Source organism: Chiloscyllium punctatum, chromosome 11 (genome assembly GCF_047496795.1).
Source record: "Chiloscyllium punctatum isolate Juve2018m chromosome 11, sChiPun1.3, whole genome shotgun sequence".
Classification (NCBI taxonomy): Eukaryota; Metazoa; Chordata; class Chondrichthyes; order Orectolobiformes; family Hemiscylliidae; genus Chiloscyllium; species Chiloscyllium punctatum.
This window is the reverse complement of record NC_092749.1, coordinates 100,186,187-100,204,285: the sequence shown is the minus strand read 5'-3', so window position 1 is coordinate 100,204,285 and position 18,099 is coordinate 100,186,187. Positions and strand designations below refer to the sequence as shown.

General features: G+C 43.0%; 1 protein-coding gene across 3 annotated transcripts in view; it reads right to left on the bottom strand.

Moving 5' to 3' along the window:
• The window catches only part of LOC140483265 (ras and Rab interactor 2-like), a 157,051-nt gene that overhangs the window by 18,849 nt on the left and 120,103 nt on the right, over positions 1–18,099 (bottom strand). For all 3 annotated transcript variants that reach the window (XM_072581406.1, XM_072581408.1, XM_072581407.1), the window contains 3 exons: positions 7,540–7,612; positions 5,038–5,129; positions 3,589–4,626 (listed from right to left, as the gene is read on the bottom strand). In XM_072581406.1, coding sequence (XP_072437507.1) covers positions 3,589–4,626; positions 5,038–5,129; positions 7,540–7,612 — 1,203 coding nt within the window. The remainder of the gene's footprint in view (positions 1–3,588; positions 4,627–5,037; positions 5,130–7,539; positions 7,613–18,099) is intronic.

Genomic DNA, 18,099 nt, shown 5'->3' with positions numbered 1-18,099 from the left:
GATTCATCTTTCTCCCTAGTAACGAAAACAGTTCTAACTAAGGCAAATGAAACTTTGCATTAAGACCCTTCTATCAATCTTCAGTGGACGACAAACAAATCTACCCTGACTAGCTGATGTCAGAGTTATGGCTCCCTAACCCGAGGCTTAGCAGAGCAGTAAAGTTGCGCAGCAGCTTAAAGGTTAACTAGCTTTATTTACTAGGCCAAAGTGAGGACTGCAGATGCTGGAGATTAGAGTCGAGAGCGTGGTGCTGTGCTTTTCCAACACCACACTCTCTGCTCTAGCTTTATTTACTTGCTAGTTCTGGCAGTTCTCGAAGATTATTGAGTAATTCAGTTTTTTAAGTTTCTGCAAAACATCAGAGGAGCCAAAACCAAATGACATCATCACTTGGCTAAAGATCATCTTTCCCTGGTTATTTTTAGAAAGTGAAAATTGCAGTTTGGAATTCATTTCCACTTTTGCTGACTCTTTTTGTTTAACTTTATCCATATTCCCTCTCGATTCTGCAATGACAACAGAAGGTGCTGAAAGTGCACAGCCAAGTCCAAACATCATTATGCTAAGTACGTTAATTAACAATAAATTTTAAAAGGCTAGAAAAGTTAAGAGCAAATGTTTTAGGCGTGGACCTTTCATCAGAATTAGTTCAGCCAGCTTTAGCTCAGTTGTGTTTAAGAGTTGCTCCTTGAAACATTAAACTGGTTTAACTCATGGGTCAGCTTTTTCTGTTTTCTTTTCAGACTCCTGATTCTTTTCTTCCCTCATGGAACTCTGGGATCTTTCAAAGTTACCTTAGCATCTTAAATGGCGCCATCCTGCAATTTGATATCCAAATGAGAAATAAATTACCATTCTGATCAGACTGCTTAGTTTCCTGTTCGAAAGATAGCTAAATCTGTCCAGCATATGACAAACTTGCTCAGTCAGCCATTTAGTTTCGTCCAAATCCTTGTGGCTTATTCAAAGTTATTAAAGCAGAGTGGAGTCAAGAGCCAAGAGGTGGGCGTATAAAACAAAGCCTTAAAATGGAAGATTTTAGCAGCTGAACAAAATAAAACAAACTACAGTCAACGTCTGCCTTTCTCCAAACATAAAGAATGCAGATTACTGCTCGATAAGCAATATGAGCCGAGCCATAGATGTTGACAATTTTCCTTCTGCTAGGCCTTTAAGCTTTAATTTCTACCTTTGACTGAGGCATTCATTAAGGCTACGATGATTTGTCATAAGGAGCAACATAAATGCATAATTCTTGCAAATAATTCTTCTTTCAATCTTTCCTCCCTCTATGCAGATTGAGAGGTGGTTTGCCTTTGGCACTTGCCTGCAATATACTTGAAAAACTCACGAGCTGAGATCTGAATTTATGTCCAGTAACTGCAGACCACTCTGTGTTGACCATCCATCACACTGTTCCATTAACATTATCAGTGTGTCTGCACTGGAAGGACTTGGCTCAGTTTGGCAATTTATCGAAACAAAGTGTTATTTACACTTTTGACTGAATAACTTCCTGTTCAGATAACTGATTGCATAAGATGTTGGTACTTCAAGGGTTGACTGACCAGCTATTCATGGCTGATTTTTGTTTTTCAAAAATGAAATCCTATAAAAACACTTATTTCACTTGAACTAATCCTGACTGATGACAAATTATATGAATGTTGACTATTTTCTGCACAATGGTGACTGATCTTTGGTTTAAACACAAAAGCGCCCTTTCATTCACATCCTAAGGACTAAAAAAAAACACTGCATAACCGCACTCAAAGAAAAATGTTATAATTGTACCAGCATCCACAACTTCCTCTGATAGGTCATTCCATACACGCACCATCCTCTGGGCGAAAAAGTTGTCCCTTACATCCCTTTTATATCTTTCCCCTCTCACCCTAAATCTATGCCTTCTTGTTCTGGACTCGCCAGCCCCAGGGGGTGGCATGGTGGCTCAGTGGTTAGCACTGCTGCCTCACAGCACCAGGGACCTGGATTCGATTCTGAACGTTCCTTTATAGTTTTAGAGGTTATTTACACGAAGCTTTCAATTGAGAACCAAATAAACATGAAATGAGAATAGAGGTGTGATACTAAAAAAACCTTTTAACTGTGAAACTTGAAAGGGTTCAGAAAAGATTTACAACGATGTTGCCAGGGTTGGAAGGTTTGAGCTGTAGGGAGAGGCTGGGGCTGTTTTCCCTTGAGCATCAGAAGCAGAGGGCTGACTTTATAGAGGTTGATGACATCATGAGGGGCATGGATAGGGTAAATAGAGGTGGTTTTAGATTAGATTAGATTTGATTTGCTACATTGCGGAAACAGGCCCTTCAGCCCAACAGGTCCACACTGACCTTCCGAAGAGTAACCCACCCAGACCCATTCCACTACTCCCTACTAATGCACCTAACACAATGGGCAATTTAGCATGGCCAATTCACCTGAACTGCACATCTTTGGACTGTGGGAGGAAACCGGAGCACCTAGAGGAAACCCACGCAGACACCGGAAGAATGTGCAAACTCCACACAGACAGTCACCCAAGGCTGGAATCGAACCCGGGTCCTTGGTGCTTTTGGATGGGTATACGAAAGGCATTTGGATGGGTATATGAAAAGGAAGGGTTCAGAGTGATATGGGCCAAATTCTGGCAAATAGGACTAGATGAGGTTACAATATCTGGTCGGCATGGACAAGCTGAACTGAAGGGTCTGTTTCTGAGCTGTACATTTCTATGACTTTATGAACATAACTCAGAACATAAATATTGCAGAAACAAGAGAAGACTAACTTATTCCACATGTCTGCCTAATAAGTCTTGCTTTCAAGAATAAATATTTGAGAAATTTTGCTTACAAAGAGGGAAAGACCGGCAATAATTGCATGCCATATTTGCAGCATTAGGGACACAGGAAATTGAAGTAGGCCATTCAGCCCATCAAGACCTCTACACTATTTATTGCAACCATGGCTGTTTGAACATTTCAATGCCACTTACTCACCACAACTCTCTCCACCATCAGAAATCTAACAGCCTCTACCTTAAATATACTCAAAAGACTGAGCTTCCACAGCCCTGTGGGTGAAAGATTCACCATCCTCTGATTGAAAATATTTCATCTCCCTAGTGTCACACATAAGTGGTTTATGTGAAAAGGTTTTACAACACTGTAGTTGTGAATTCACCATGCCATTGAGCTTGGCTTTCTGAAGCTGAGAGAACTGACTTCCCACTGAGCTGTGACAGGCTAAAGTTATGCAGAGCCATATTTTCCCCCTCAGCAAGTGCCTCTTAAAAACCGCCTGCAGCATTTCAAACTCTCCACACACCAATATTAATGTAGAACACACATACCTTTCCCCACCTCCTTAAAAGCCAGACTCTGAGACATTCACAAGAGGCACAAAAGGGGAAACTGGCGTTGCCCCTTCACCAACTAAACCTCAGTTAAAAAAAAAATCACACAACACCAAATCAATTCGGGAAACGAAACTGCCGAATGACCCCTCCAGAACTCGAAGCAACGCAGGCACAGAGGGTGGGGGAAAGAGGGCAATTTTTCGAGGTCATAAGGGAGGGCAGCTCACCTATTTCGTCTTCTGGGATGAGGGATTCTATTGGCGGGTCCAGCTCCGAGCTCTGGAGCAAGTAGCTTTTAACCTGGGTCATGAACTGGCGGACGGTGAGGAGCATGTCGGTGCTGGAGACGTGGCAGTCTTTGTTCTCCTTGAAGAAGCTGATGTAGTCCTGGATCAGGCAGCCGAAGTAGGTGCGCTTGTCCTGGGACATCTCGGCGATCCTCTTGACCATTCTCTTCTCGGGGGTCATGAACGAGCTGAAGACGCCGCTCACCTTCTGGATGTGGGTCTTGACGATCCTGGGGAAGACGAAGGAAGGGTGCCTCTTCTTCCTGGGGGTGCATGGGGGCGGCAGCACCTCCTGGTCGCTGTCCGCCTCGGAGTCCTCTTCCTCCTCCTCCTCCTCCAGGCTGCTGTTGGTGTCCCCCTCCAGGCTGGAAGGGCAGTCCCGTTTCACCTCCATGCTGCTGGAGTCGGACTCGGTGGAGGTGGTGGAGATGCTGAGGTCGCTGAGCCGCTGCCTGCCCTTGCCTGCAGCCTCCTCCACCCCGGCGGGAGCTGCTGGTTTCTGGGCTGCAGCCTTGTCCACCCCCTCGCCACCAGCACCACCACCGCCGGCTTGCTTCTTGATGCGGGGCGGCGGAATGGGAGCCGCTTTGGCCCCGGGCTGTTTGCAAGGGCCCCCCCTTCCCTCCCGGTCGGCGGCCGGACCCGGGCTCTGGTCCATACTCGCGGGCAGCCGAGGAGGGGGAGGCCGAGCCGGGGCGGAGTAGGGCCGGCCCGTCTCTCTGGATTTGGCAACCTGCCCTTGGAGGCTGCCGTTAATGTCTTTGCTGTGCACCTCCAGGAACAGCGGGTTTATAAAGCACAGAGCACCATTGGTCTGGCTGCACTCCAGCTCTGAGGGCGTCCGTGTTTGAATGGAATGCACTCCATTTAAATGCGGGGTCTGCTTCGTTTCTGTGCTCGGGCTGTCTGCGTTGAGAGGACTCGTAGGAGGTGCAGAACTCTTGCCTGCTCTCTTGTACACAGGAGAACTCCAGAACTCTGAAACAAAAGAATGCCATAAAGTTGAAAACAGATGGACTTTAGTTTCCATCTCGCGTGCATCATAACAGAACAGAAGTTAACCCTGTAAAGGACAGACAGATCACTATTTCATTTTAAAAGACTGTTTTAGGAATAGGAACTAAATTCCAGAGACAAACTATAAAATTGGATGAGAGTTGTGATGTGGAGGTGCTGGTGTCGTGTGATTTTTGGCTTAGATCAAAGAGTTTTACCTTATACAAATCACCAGCAGCAAATGCAAGCCAAGCCGATTTGATTCAGAGTAGGAAACGGGCAAAGTCCAAAAAGTGTGACAAAAGACAGTTTGATCATTAATGGGCGTGTATTTTAGACGAAAACACGGTCCTGTGCTTCCAGGTGAATCCAGAAGACCTGAAGTGTACTCACCTAGACCCAGGAATGCAATTGCTTCCAGCTCAGTCTCAGTCTTGGCAGCTGTGATTCCATGAGGCAACTTTAAAGGGAAAGGCAGCACATCCCTTTTGAGAGAGGGGGAAAAAGACAGACTTTAATGAAACAATATTGAATCTATATGAGTAAGCCAGTCAAGGAGAAGGGAATATTTTGGGTGCAGAAAACTTGGAAAGTCCCCAAGAAAGATTTGTGATGTAATGATTAGGTAGAGCGACAAAAGAAATTCTCTCATAATAATACTTCTGCATTCCTTTATACTCCAACATAGAGTTACAAGGTAGAGTCCACCTCAACAAAGTCTAAAATATTGACTTGCCAACTTGAATTAAATTGGTGAGTGAATGGGGGTTGAAAGAATTATTGCAATTGGCCATTCATACCACATACCACTGAATTAATAATGTTGCCATCCTGGATTTACCTAATGACCAAGCTGTTAGGAAGGGCAAGTCCCAAATGCCTGTGGCAGACTGGCCAGTGTGCCGACATGCTACTCAGCAGCAAAAAGAAGTGATTGACAAGTCACACTACACTTTGTAAACTGTGCAGGGAATGGAGACAGAGAACATAAGAAATAGGAGCACATGCAAGCCATGCAGCTTCGCAAGTCTGCCTTGCTCATTCAACGAGACCATGGCTCATTAACTCCTCGTGTGTGCCAGCTCAGCATTGCTGTCAAATCCCCAATATTTCCAAAGTCTATCAACCTACTCTAAGTACTTTCAGTGATCTAGCCTCCAGAACTCCCTGGGACATAGACTTAAGTGTTGATGTCACGCCATCCATGATGCTCTTGATTGGCAGACCCAGTTCTCAGTAAGATCAGACTCTCATAGATCTAGTAAAATTCATATTTATTCACTTCACCTGACAGTAATGGCATCCCACAGCTGACGAACAGTATGTCAACAGACACATATCTGTGTCAATATTTTCAAAACCCCTTTCTGCTGTGAAGATGTTGTAAGTAAAGTCACCAATTACCAATAAGCTAGATGGTAATACAGTTCCTTCCCTTGCATGCTATGTGGCTTTATTCTATTGTAGGCAGATATGTGGATGACCAGCCAAGTCTGAGCTGAAAGACAGTCCTTCATCTGGCTGAACAGTAGCATGTTTCAGTAAGTGAATGGTTCAGTCGCCTTCTGTTCCTAAACTTTCATTGCAATACAAGGGCCTCAGTATTAATACACTGATGATACATGGGAAGGGGTTAAAACTCAAAACAGAGCAGGAAGCTGTCTCAATCCTCCTGTGTGTGCCTGCTGCAGTTTTTATAGTGGTGTGTTTCCAGAGGTCAAGAAGATTGCCCTGCCATGAAGGAGAGAGTCTCTTCATCAGTAGCTCCAAGTTGGGCCCACAATTGCAATTGGAAATACTGATTGCACTTCCCAGGGATTGGGAAACCTGACCGTGAAAGGGTGGTGTGGGCTGTCAAGTCCTCAAGGCAAGTATCTTTAGTACCCCTCCACTGAGGGGCAGGACTCCTCACCACCAAACTGTCCAAAGTTTTGACTGGCAAATCCTCCCTCCTCACCTTGACTGCCAGGATGGACTCCAAATGCTCCTCACTACAGCCTCCCACTGCTGGTTTCCAACAGTTGGCCCAGATGTTCACTTAGCCAGTTTCAAGGCAGGAAATAAGAGAGGAAAAAAAAGAAGTTCTGCCATTAAATTCAGCAGAACCTCGGTGTCTCTGATCTCACTGGGTTTCTTGGCAAAACAAAAAAAAATTGGTAAACCTAGGAGTTCAGAACTTAAGTTTGCTGTTGATAAAATGAATTGCAATTTTTACTTCAGTAAAGATATATTTCTGCCTATCTCCTTCCTCAAAGACATTGGATTGAAAGTCTGCCCTTTCTGCATACCATGGAGTAGTGAGTACCGTCTCCCAGATTGATGCTTGACTGTAGCAAAACAGGATTTGCAACAACCAAAGTCTAACCTCTACTGAGCAATTGTCACCTGAAGTACAGGCTGAGCATTTCAGCACTGGCTAACCTGCTGTGGATTTAGTTTTTTTTTATTTTCATGTTTTGGATCAATAGCAACCTTGCTGAATAACAAGCAGCTTTTTGTGAGGCAGCAGCAAGGAAGTTGTTTCAACTTGAGTCACGACCAGAATCATTAGCATAGCTGCAGGATCTAATTATACACCAGGTGTTCAGTGAAAAAGAAACAGCGTGCTTTATGAGAATTAGTATTCCCGACACCGTCCGCTCCTCCCTCCACAAACTCTAACTCACGCTGGGGAATGTGATTGAAAAATATTCTCTATGCAGAATCACCCAACTAGTTAATCAAGTGTTTCCTGTATTGACTCAACAGGAAATGGTCTAGGATAACAGAAAAAAGGTGCATGGGTGTGAGTCCTCAAGTGGATGTGGGAGCAAACACACTAAAAGAAACCTCTTCGAACCTCTAACAATAGGGCATGCCTGCAGATTGGCATTTAGATTTGTTCACTCCTCTCACCTGCTGATACAGTAGAAAGCGATGAGCCTGAACAAATCTGCGAAACTCAAGCAGGATCCTTCAAGCGAGAAAGCTGCGCAAGAAACAGAAAATTAGTAAGCAGGTAACTTATTACAAAGGAGAAACAGCATTATGAGAAAAGCCATCAAACAGCATATGGGAAGCTGTGCAGTAAATTAACCAAAGTATCATGACAGTCTCCCTATTAATAAAACAAAATGCAATATGTCTGTTCCGAGACAGTATACAGCAGACATGATTCCTCTCTCTAAACTGAAACAGCTGTGCTGATCCGCAAAGCATGCCAAAATGAACTCGGCCTATACTTGCTGCAACCAAGAGGGTTGTGAATCGGTGGAATTCCCTGCCCAGGGAAGTAGTTGATGCTGCTTCAGTAAATGTTTTTAAAGCTAAGATAGTCTTTTTTTGAACAATAAAGGAATTAAGGGATACGGTGAGAGGGCGGGTAAGTGGAGCTGAGGCAGTGGAAAGATCAGCCATGATCTTATTGAATGGTGGAGCAGGCTCGAATGGCTTACTCCTAGTTCTTATGTTCTTCTAAGAGTTTGTGAGAATGTCTACCTTTCTGAATAGCACTAAACCAAGAAAACAAGTTATTTAAGGCAGCATTTACAGGCTTTATAGGAACACAAGCCATTTTCATGACAGTCCCTGGGTTTAATTGCTCAGCCATCTTGAAAATCTAACATGATTCCCTTCGTCATGAGCAATTGAGCCACCCACTTGGTAAATATAAGGTTAGTCTGCTCACAGTCTTTTAACAAACCACACACATGTTGCCAATATTGACATTCTTTTTTGGTGTGTCATTACTTGAAAGTTACACAAAGCTGTGTTCCAACATCAGCAAACAAACATACAGCCATACATGCAGTGAAATTTAAGGTTTGTAGCCACCTCGCTTTGGAAAAGACCTTAGGGGAAACGAGAATTTTCCTGATCACTGTTGCGAACAATTCAGACAGACAATTCTTGTTTGCATTGTTTCTGCAAATACAACATTCCTGCTGATGTGGTGGCAACCAAGCCCTGCTGGCTCTCCTGTTTATCAGGACGTGCTGCTTCATTGTCACGTGTTAACGTTGTAGCTTCAGGCGCCAACAAAAATCGCCTGGAAATTCTTGGGTCCTCAGAGAGCAAGTCAGGAAAAGACAGACAAAAATACAAACTGATGGCGGCAGGGATGGAGGGAAGGCAATCCAAACTGAGGGAGGGAGAGAATCTCAAACTGGAGAGGGAACATCAGTGATAGACAGAAAATTACAAAATTGAGGTAATGACAGAATTAAAAAAAACACAGACTGGAACAAAGAAGGGGTGAGCAAGCAAACTGCAAGGACGGAAGGAAACAAATTGCAGGGAGGGGTAGTTCCTGTAAGCCTGAGAAAGACCTGGAGATTAATTTCAGTACTTAATTTTTTGAGAATAGGCTCTCACCTCCATGAAGCTGACATGAGATAGTTTGACCTACTGGATATGCCACTATCAGACTGTGATAGTTCTAGTAGCTCCCATAGCAAGGACAAGATGTTGGTCATGTAAGACTGAACAGTTCAATGAGCTTTAGATATAGTACCCAATATCTCCATATACGCTTTATAATTTTGGACTTGTATAGGATCAAGCTAAGCAAAGATATGATGAACATAAGTCCCTCAGTATGTCATGCTGCAAGTGAATGAAGCTCAAAAGGTGGAGACTGAGAGTTATACAAACCCTGTCACATAGCCATGATGACATCATGAGCATGTCTCTAAATGGTATATCACACTTCTGCTGCGAGATATAACGCAACAATCTCCTTTTTCCAAGGAGTATGGACTATTGACTGGTGAGTCTGACATCAATGGTGGGCAAGTTATTGGAGGGGATCCTGAGAGACAGGATTTTCGTGCATTTGAAGGACTGATTAGGGATATGTTTTTTGAGGATGTAACCAAAAGAAATTGATGAAGGCAGAGCAGTAAACATTGTTGACATGGGCATTAGTAAAGTTTTTGACAAGGTTCCGCATGGTAGACTGATCAGTAAGGTTGGATCACATGGAATTCAAAGAGCTTGCTAATTAGATTAAAAATCGGCTTGATGGTAGGAGACAGAGGGTGGTGACGGAGGGTTGTTTTTTGGACCAGAGGCCTGTGACCAGTGGTGTTCCACAAGGATCGGTGCTGGGTCCATTGTTGTATGTCTTTAAATAAATTATTTGGATGAGAATTTAGAAGGCATGTTACTTAGTTTGTGGATGACACAAAAATTGACGGTATAGTGGACAGAGAAGGTTACCTAAGATTACAAAGAGCTCTTGACCAACTGGGCCAATGGGCTGATGAGTGGCAATGGAGGTTAAACTGGGTAAATGCAAGGTATTGCATTTTAGTAAAATGAACAAGGGTGGGATTTATACATTAAACATAGGGCTCTGGGTAGTCTTGTGGAACAGACACACCTAGGAGTTCAGGTATATAGTTATTAGAAATTTGCGTCACAGATAGACAGTGTGCTTAAGAGGTGTTTAGCACGCTTGGTGTCATTTCTTAGACCATTGAGTATAGGAGTTGAGACTTCCATGTTGAAGCTGTGTAGGACATTGGTGAGGCCACTTTTGGAGTACTGTGTACAGGTCTCCTTGCTATAGAAAGATTATTATTAATTTGGAGAAGATTCAGAAAAGATTTACCAGATGTTCCTGTAACTGGAATTTATAAGGAGAAACTGTGACATTTTTCATTGGAGCATAGGAGGTTGAGAGGCGTTCTTACAGAAGTTTATAAAATCATGAGGGGCATGGATAAGGTGAATACAGAAGGTCTTTTGTGTCGAGTGGGGGAGTTCAAAACTTGGGCCATATTTTTAATGCGAAAGGAAAAAGATTTAAAATGGACCTGAGGGGCAACTTCTTCCACACAGAGGGTGGTTTGTACATGGAATAAACTACGAAAGGAAGGGTGCAGGTAGTGTTCATGCATTTAAAAGCCATTTGAACTTGAAAGGTTTAGGGGGATATGGGGCAAATGCGGGCAAGTTGGACTAGCTGAGACTGGGGAACTTGGTCAGGGACTAATCAGACTGAAGGGTCTTTTTCCGTGCTGTGACTCAATGACTCTACGTGAAATCCCAAAGAGTTATACATCACTGTGCATAGGCAGCAAGTGTCAATTTAATCATTATTCGGATATATAAAAACAGATAACAAGATTAATTCATTCAAGTTTCAATATTACATTTTGGAGGTTTGACGCCATGTCTCAATCTAGTGAATATATGCCCAGATGGAGAAATGTGTATGTAGTTCTCAGTTAATCTTCCTGAAAATGTCTTGCTGTCATTCATAAAATCATCATTGTTGGGCTCTTAAAGAGGTTTTATTAAGTGCAAGACTGCTTCTTTCAAGGATGTAATGGCAGATTATGGCCACTAAGGATATGTTTTCACCAATAAGGGGTACTGGCATCACACTACCTCTGGCACTGAATTAAAGGATACAAAATGGCAGAGCCAACCGACCACTGTACAAAGGTAAGGAGCTCTAGGTTGGAAAATCAATTTTTAATTTGAACAGGAAGGCATTGTAGTTAAACCATCAGTGACTGTCAATGTTAATTTTAAGACTGTAAGAAGGTGTTTAGCCAACAATTTTACTCCCAAACCCACAAAAAGCCTTTTGACTGCAGCATCTTATCTTTTATGTTGGAGCAGGCTGAAACATTGTTTCTTTTTGCGAAAGCAATACAGGTTTTACAGATTGAAAGCTCTTGAACTTGAAGTTGACAGAGGGCAGGTCTGCCTTTTGCTTATGCGGGTGATGTTCCATAATCATGTAAATTTATTCTGGGTAGGCATCTTATGATCCAGGGATGTCTAACCTTCAAATGAGACTCTATTCTAAGCATTTACTGGTGTTTTATATAGTGCTGTAGCCATGATGTGAGGTGGCATGAAATACTGATGGCGCAGCCACTGTCACACTGTTCAGTAGCTCCTGTAACTTAAGGATGAGATGTGGGTCACATAGTACTGAACGGTTCAATTAGCTTTTGTTAAGAGTGCCTGGTATCTACACATGTACATTACAATCACAGGCATCTGTGTGTCTGGGCTCAAGTCAAGCAACTTGCATGTACTGGAGCACAATTCCTTTAGTAAGTCATGCAAGAGGACATAATTCAGTAAGTTGGGGGCTGTAAGCTTAAAATCATTAGGTCACCTTCCATGAAATTAACCACGATATGGTTAAGATGCTTAAAGGCACATATCGGCTGTGAGTCTTAACACAACATTCTCCTTTTTCTGAAGAAATGAAATCCCAAACAGGTATACATCATTGTACATAGGCACACACTGTCAATTGAACTGTTATTCTGATAGGAGGGAGATCAGAATTGCACATAGTATTCCAAACGTGGCCTAATCAATGTCCTGTACAACCGCAACATGACCTCCCAACTCCTGTACACAATATTCTGGCCAATAAAGGAAAGCATGCCAAATGCCTTCTTCACTATCCCATCTACCAGTGACTCCACTTTCAAGGAGCTATGAAGCTGCACTTCAAGGTCTCTTTGTTCAGCAACACTCCCTAGGACCTTACCATTAAGTGTATAAGTCCTGCTAAGATTTGCTTTCCCAAAATGCAGCACCTCACATTTATCTAAATTAAACTCCACCTGCCACTTCTTAGCCCATTGGTCCATCTGATCAAGAACCCACTGTAATCTGAGGTAACCTTCTTCACTTTCCATGACACCTCCAATTTTGGTGTCATCTGCAAACTTATTAACTTACAAACTATACTTATTGTGCTCACATCCAAATCATTTAGAGGAACCTCGATTATCCGAATACCAATTATCTGAAAATCGGATTATCCGAAAGAGATCTAGAGGTCCCCACAGAAGCATTAAATCAAAGAAGTGTGTCCGACACTGATCGCATCTTTTGTTTACGATGATTAAAAGTGCTGCCAAGAACAGTCCTGGACTGATGGGACAGCAGGCACCATCTATAAAAGACTGACCTCCCACACTCTCTCCCTCTCTCTCTCCACACTTTCCCTGGAGTTCTACACAGGTGTGTATCCTAAACCCCCTCCTTCCCCAGATAATCTCTCCAACGTTGTCCTGTACAGGGTAAAGGTGGAACCTGTCAAAAAGTTGCAGTAAAAAGTTGCGTGTGCGCGCTATTTGGAGACTCAGCCCCCAAAAGGCAGTAGCAGCAGCAACAGTCTTGTTGGTGTCGAGTCTGGCTGCCCCGGAGAGGGGGCGGGTCACACTGGGGGCCGCATGGGGTGGGGAGGGGGGGGGGGGAACGGTGTTGGATGGGGTTGGGGTTGGTGGGGCGGATGGGGTGCAAGGGCTCGTGCGCTGTGATGCTGCCTTATCTCCTGAACAGGGAGCAGACTTTACAGAAAACTCCGAGCCCCAGAGGAAAGGCACTGAATCAATTAACGGAATATTCAATGATCTGAACAAAATAGTGCCCACCCATCTCGCTCAGATAATCGAGGCTCCTCTGTATATAAATGACGAAAAGTTGTGGCCCCTGCACTGATTCTTATGGCACTCCACTGGTCACAGGCCTCCAGTCTGAAAAACAACCTTCCACCACCACCCCCTGTCTTCTACCTTTGAGCCAGTTCTGTATCCAAATGGCTATTTCTCCCTGTATTCCATGAGATCTAACCTTGCTAATCAGTCTCCCATGGGGAACCTTGTCGAATGCCTTACTGAAGTCCATGTAGATCACATCTACTGCTCTGCCCTCATCAATCCTCCTTGTTACTTCTTCAAAGAACTCAATCAAGTTTGTGAGACATGATTTCCCATGGACAAAGACATATTGAATATCCCTAATCAGTTCTTGCCTTTCCTGTACATTCTGTCCCTCAGGATTCCCTCCAACAACTTCCCAACCACCGACGTCAGGCTCACTGGTCTATAGTTCCCTGGCTTGTCCTTACCACCCTTCTTAAACAGTGGCACGTCAGCCAACCTCCAGTCTTCCAGCACCTCACCTGTGACTATTGATGATACAAATCTCTCAACAAGGGGCCCAGAAACCACTTCCCTAGCTTCCCACAGAGTTCTCGGGTACACCTGATCATTATCCACTTTTTTTTTGTGTTTCAAGACATTCAGCACTTCCTCCTCTGTAATATGGACAATTTTTCTAGATATCACTATTTCTCTACAGTCTATATCTTCTATGTCCTTTTCCACAGTAAACACTGATGCAAAATACTCATTTAGAATCTCCCCCATCTGCTGCGGCGCCACACAAAGGCCACCTTGCTTATCTTTGAGGGGCCCCATTCTCTTTCTCGTTACCCTTTTGTCTTAAACGTATTTGTAAAAACCCTTTGGAGTCTCCTTAATTCTATTTTCCAATGCTATCTCATGTCCCCTTTTTGCCCTCCTGATTTCCCTCTTAAATATACTTCTACTGCCTTTATATTCTTCTAAGGATTCATATGATCTATCCTGTCTATACCTGACATATGCTTCCTTCTTTTTCTTAACCAAATCCTCCATTTCTTTAGTCATCCAGCATTCCCTATATCTACCAACCTTTCCTTTCACCCTAACAGGAATATACTTTCTCTGGATTCTTGTTATCTCATTTCTAAAGATTTCCCATTTTCCAGCCGTCCCTTTACCTGCGAACATCTACCCCCAATCAGCTTTTGAAAGTTCTTGCCTAATACCGTCAAAGTTAGCCTTCCTCCAATTTAGAACTTCAACTTTTAGATCTGGTCTATCCTTTTCCACCACGATTTTAAAACTAATAGAATTATGGTCGCTGGCCCCAAAATACTCCCCCACTGATACTTCAGTCACCAGCCTTGCCTTATTTCCCAAGAGTAGGTCAAGTTTTGTACCTTCTCTAGTAGGTACATCCACATACTAAATCAGAAAATTTTCCTGTACACACACAACAACAAATTCCTCTCCACCTAAGCCCTTAACACTATGGCTATCCTAGTCTATGTCTGGAAAGTTAAAATCCCCTATCATGACCACTCTATTATTCTTAAGGATAACGGAGATCTCCTTATAAATGTGTTCCTCAATTTCCATCTGACTATTATGGAGTCTATAATACAATCCCAATAAGGTGATCATCCCTTTCTTAGTTTTCAGTTCAAGCCAAGTAACTTCCCTGGATGTATTTCTGGGAATATCCTCCCACAATACAACTGTAATGCTAATTCTTATCAAAAACGCAAGTCCCCCCTCCTCTCTTGCCTCCTTTTCTGCCCTTCCTGGAGCATTAAGCTGCCAATTCTGTCAATCTCTGAGCCACATTTCTGTAATTGTCATGATATCCCAGTCCCATGTTCCTAACCATGTCCTGAGTTCATCTGCCCTCCCTGATAGGCCTCTTGCATTGAAATAAATGCAGTTTAATTCATCAGTCCTACCTTGTTCTCTGCTTTGTCCCTGCCAGCCTGACTGTTTGACTCGCTTCTTTTCTCAACTGTCTCAGATTAATCTCTTTCCTCACCATCTCCCTGGATCCCACCCATCCACCTTAATAGTTTAAATCCTCCCAAGCAGCTCTAGCAAATCTCCCTGCCAGTATATTAGTCCCCTTCCAATTCAGGTGCAATTCGTCCTTCTTGTACAGGTCACTTCTACCCCAGAAGAGATTCCAATGATCCAAAAATGTGAATCCTTCTCCCATACACCAGCTCCTCAGCCATGCATTCATCTACTCTATCCTCCTATTCTTACCCTCACTAGCTCGTAGCACCAGGAGTAATCCAGATATGACTACTCTCGAGGATCTCTCTTTTTAATTCCTGCCTAACTCTATATTCTCCCTTCAGAATGACATCCTTTTCCCTTCCTATGTCATTGGTTCCAATGTGGACAATGACCTCCTGCTGGTCCCCCTCCCCCTTGAGAACATTCTGCACCCTCTCTAAGATATCCTTGATCCTGGCACCAGGGAGGCAACACACTTTTCTGATTTTTCATTGCTGGCCACAGAAATGTCTGTCTGTCCCTTGGACTAGAGAGTCTCCTAACACAATTGATGTTTTGGAACCCGGCGTACCCTCATTGCATTACAGCCAGTCTCAATACCAGAAACTTGGCTGTTCGTGCTATGTCCCCCTGAGAATCCATCACCCCTTACATTTTCCAGAACAGCATACTTGTTTGAAATGTGGATAGCCACAGAAGACTCCTGCCAACACTCTTACCTTTCCTGGAGCTAACCCATCTACGTGACTGTATCTGCAACTTTTCTCCCTTCCTATAACTGCCATCCATCACATCCCCTTGCTCTTGTAAATTCCTCATTGCCTCTAATTGTCTCTCCAACCGATCCATTCGATCTGATAGGATTTGCAACCAATGGCATTTATTGGCAGATATAATCCTCAGTAACCGGTAATCTTTCCCTAAACTTCCACATCCAACAAGAGCATATCACTCTACTAAAGGCCATTTTTGCTTCTTTCAATGTACAGACCCAGAAAATAGCACTGTCTTATTCCTCTGCAAAATACTGCTCCAGGCTAGCTTAATACTTATGGCTTACATAAGTAACTTTAATCAAGAGACATATCTCAATAAAACATATAATCAAGAAAGAACCCACTCTACTCATTAGTGCAGGCTTACTGTAAGGCCACACTTAAAAATATTCACTTATCTGTTTCTGTGTTGTGACAGTTGTAAGTTACTGAAATTAATGATGGGTTTATTTAATTGCTGCAGATTCCTTGTGATTGATAATGGGAGAAGCATTACAGATGTATTTTTTATTTACATTGCTTGTCCATACAGCTGTCTGTTCTACTAATTACATCTGTTCATCATACTATTAAACAGACAAATGGTTTGTTCAGGGTTTGTGATATGGAAACACCCACATCTGGTAAGTGTCATAACATTTGCAAACAGTGGACAAATAAAATGCAAGCAATTGCCTGATAAACATGAGCAGTGATAGATGATTGGATGCCACATGACTAAGTTTCCTGGACATTGTCAATAAACACAAATTGCTCGATAAAATTCACTCTCGAGATGATGTGTAGCTTTTACTGATAAAGGCAGCATTTATGGATCGTTGCTGGTTGCCCTGAGTGGTGATTGTGGTGAGCTTTCTTCATGAGGTGCTGCAATCCCTGTGTGGAAAACACCCTTACAATCCTATCAGAAAGGGAGTTCTTGAATTCTGACCCAGCAATCAAGAAGGAACTGTGGTATGTTTCTATGTCAGCAGGGTATGTCACTTGGAAGATCACAAACTGAAAGATCACCTCCATATGTCACATGGCATTATCCTTTTGAACGATAGGAGGAGATACCATAAAAACCACCTTAATATATGGCCAAGTACCTTTCCGGCTTGTGTTACACTTCACTGGGATAGTGTGCTAGAAATAAGGCCCCACTGTTCCCAGAGTCAACCCAAAAGCTAAAGATTTTAAAAAGTACACAAAATTCCTTGGTTTACATAGATTTCAGAACCAGAAAGCATAGATCAGGTTTCTGAACTGAACAAGAATTACAATTAGCAAGAATTACTGTCTATTACAAGGAAACAATTGTGACCATCGGCATTTAACTCTAATAACTAAAACTCTAATGCCCTTCTGCACTTCACGTTAGATAAAACTCAGGCATGAAACAATAAGGGTTGAAGGAAAGCAGGGACAGCAGTTCTTTTGTCTCTGTCCACAAGTTCAGCTGAGATGGATCCTGTGTTGATCGTGTTCTTCCTTCCCCAGGGTCTGATTTTCCAAGATGCATAGAGAGGCTGGTTCGCTTATAAAACGGTCTCTGACTAAAAGGAATAGTCACAGCTTACAGCATTTACTGGAGGAAAGATAAACTGGTTTTCTTCAGGCTTAGAGATAGAGATAATTTTACTGCAGAGAACAGAGAGAGAGAGCTCCTGAGCTGGTGGTAGTCAATCTTGCATAAAGCCATAAGCTGTTAAACTGAGAACCAGATTGTTGTTGGTGAACAGAAGACCATCGCCATCAATGATTGTTCACTAGTCCATAGACCAATCTGCTAATTGTACCAACCAAAATTCCATCTGTACACAACACTTCAGTTCCAGTTTTCCTGCAACTACACTTTAACCAGCTTTCGAACAAGCAGCTGTGTAAATCCTGTTTACAATGAGTGTCAGATGATGCAGCAATCCCCCAGCCACTCCTTGGTCATTAAAACAGCACTTTTCTCCTTCCAGTCTCCTGATAAAAGTATGAAAGAATAAAAAGGCACAGTCTTTACACTGGGAATATGTAGGAGCTTAACCTGATTGAGCAAGCCACCAACTCATCCACAGTCAGGAAACTAAAATGGCATTCTCCAGATATCCTGATCTTTCTTCACCTGTTGCTCTTAAATCTGTATTGCAATATTAGACAGATCGATTGTGAAGCATCTGGTTGCCTGGGGCAACATAGATCCACTTCAGGGATGAGGTAGTGTGGGATAGATAAGCCTCCATTTAGGAAACTGATAACAAAATGATGAGTTTACACCAAACAGGAGAGGACAGACAGGATGATTT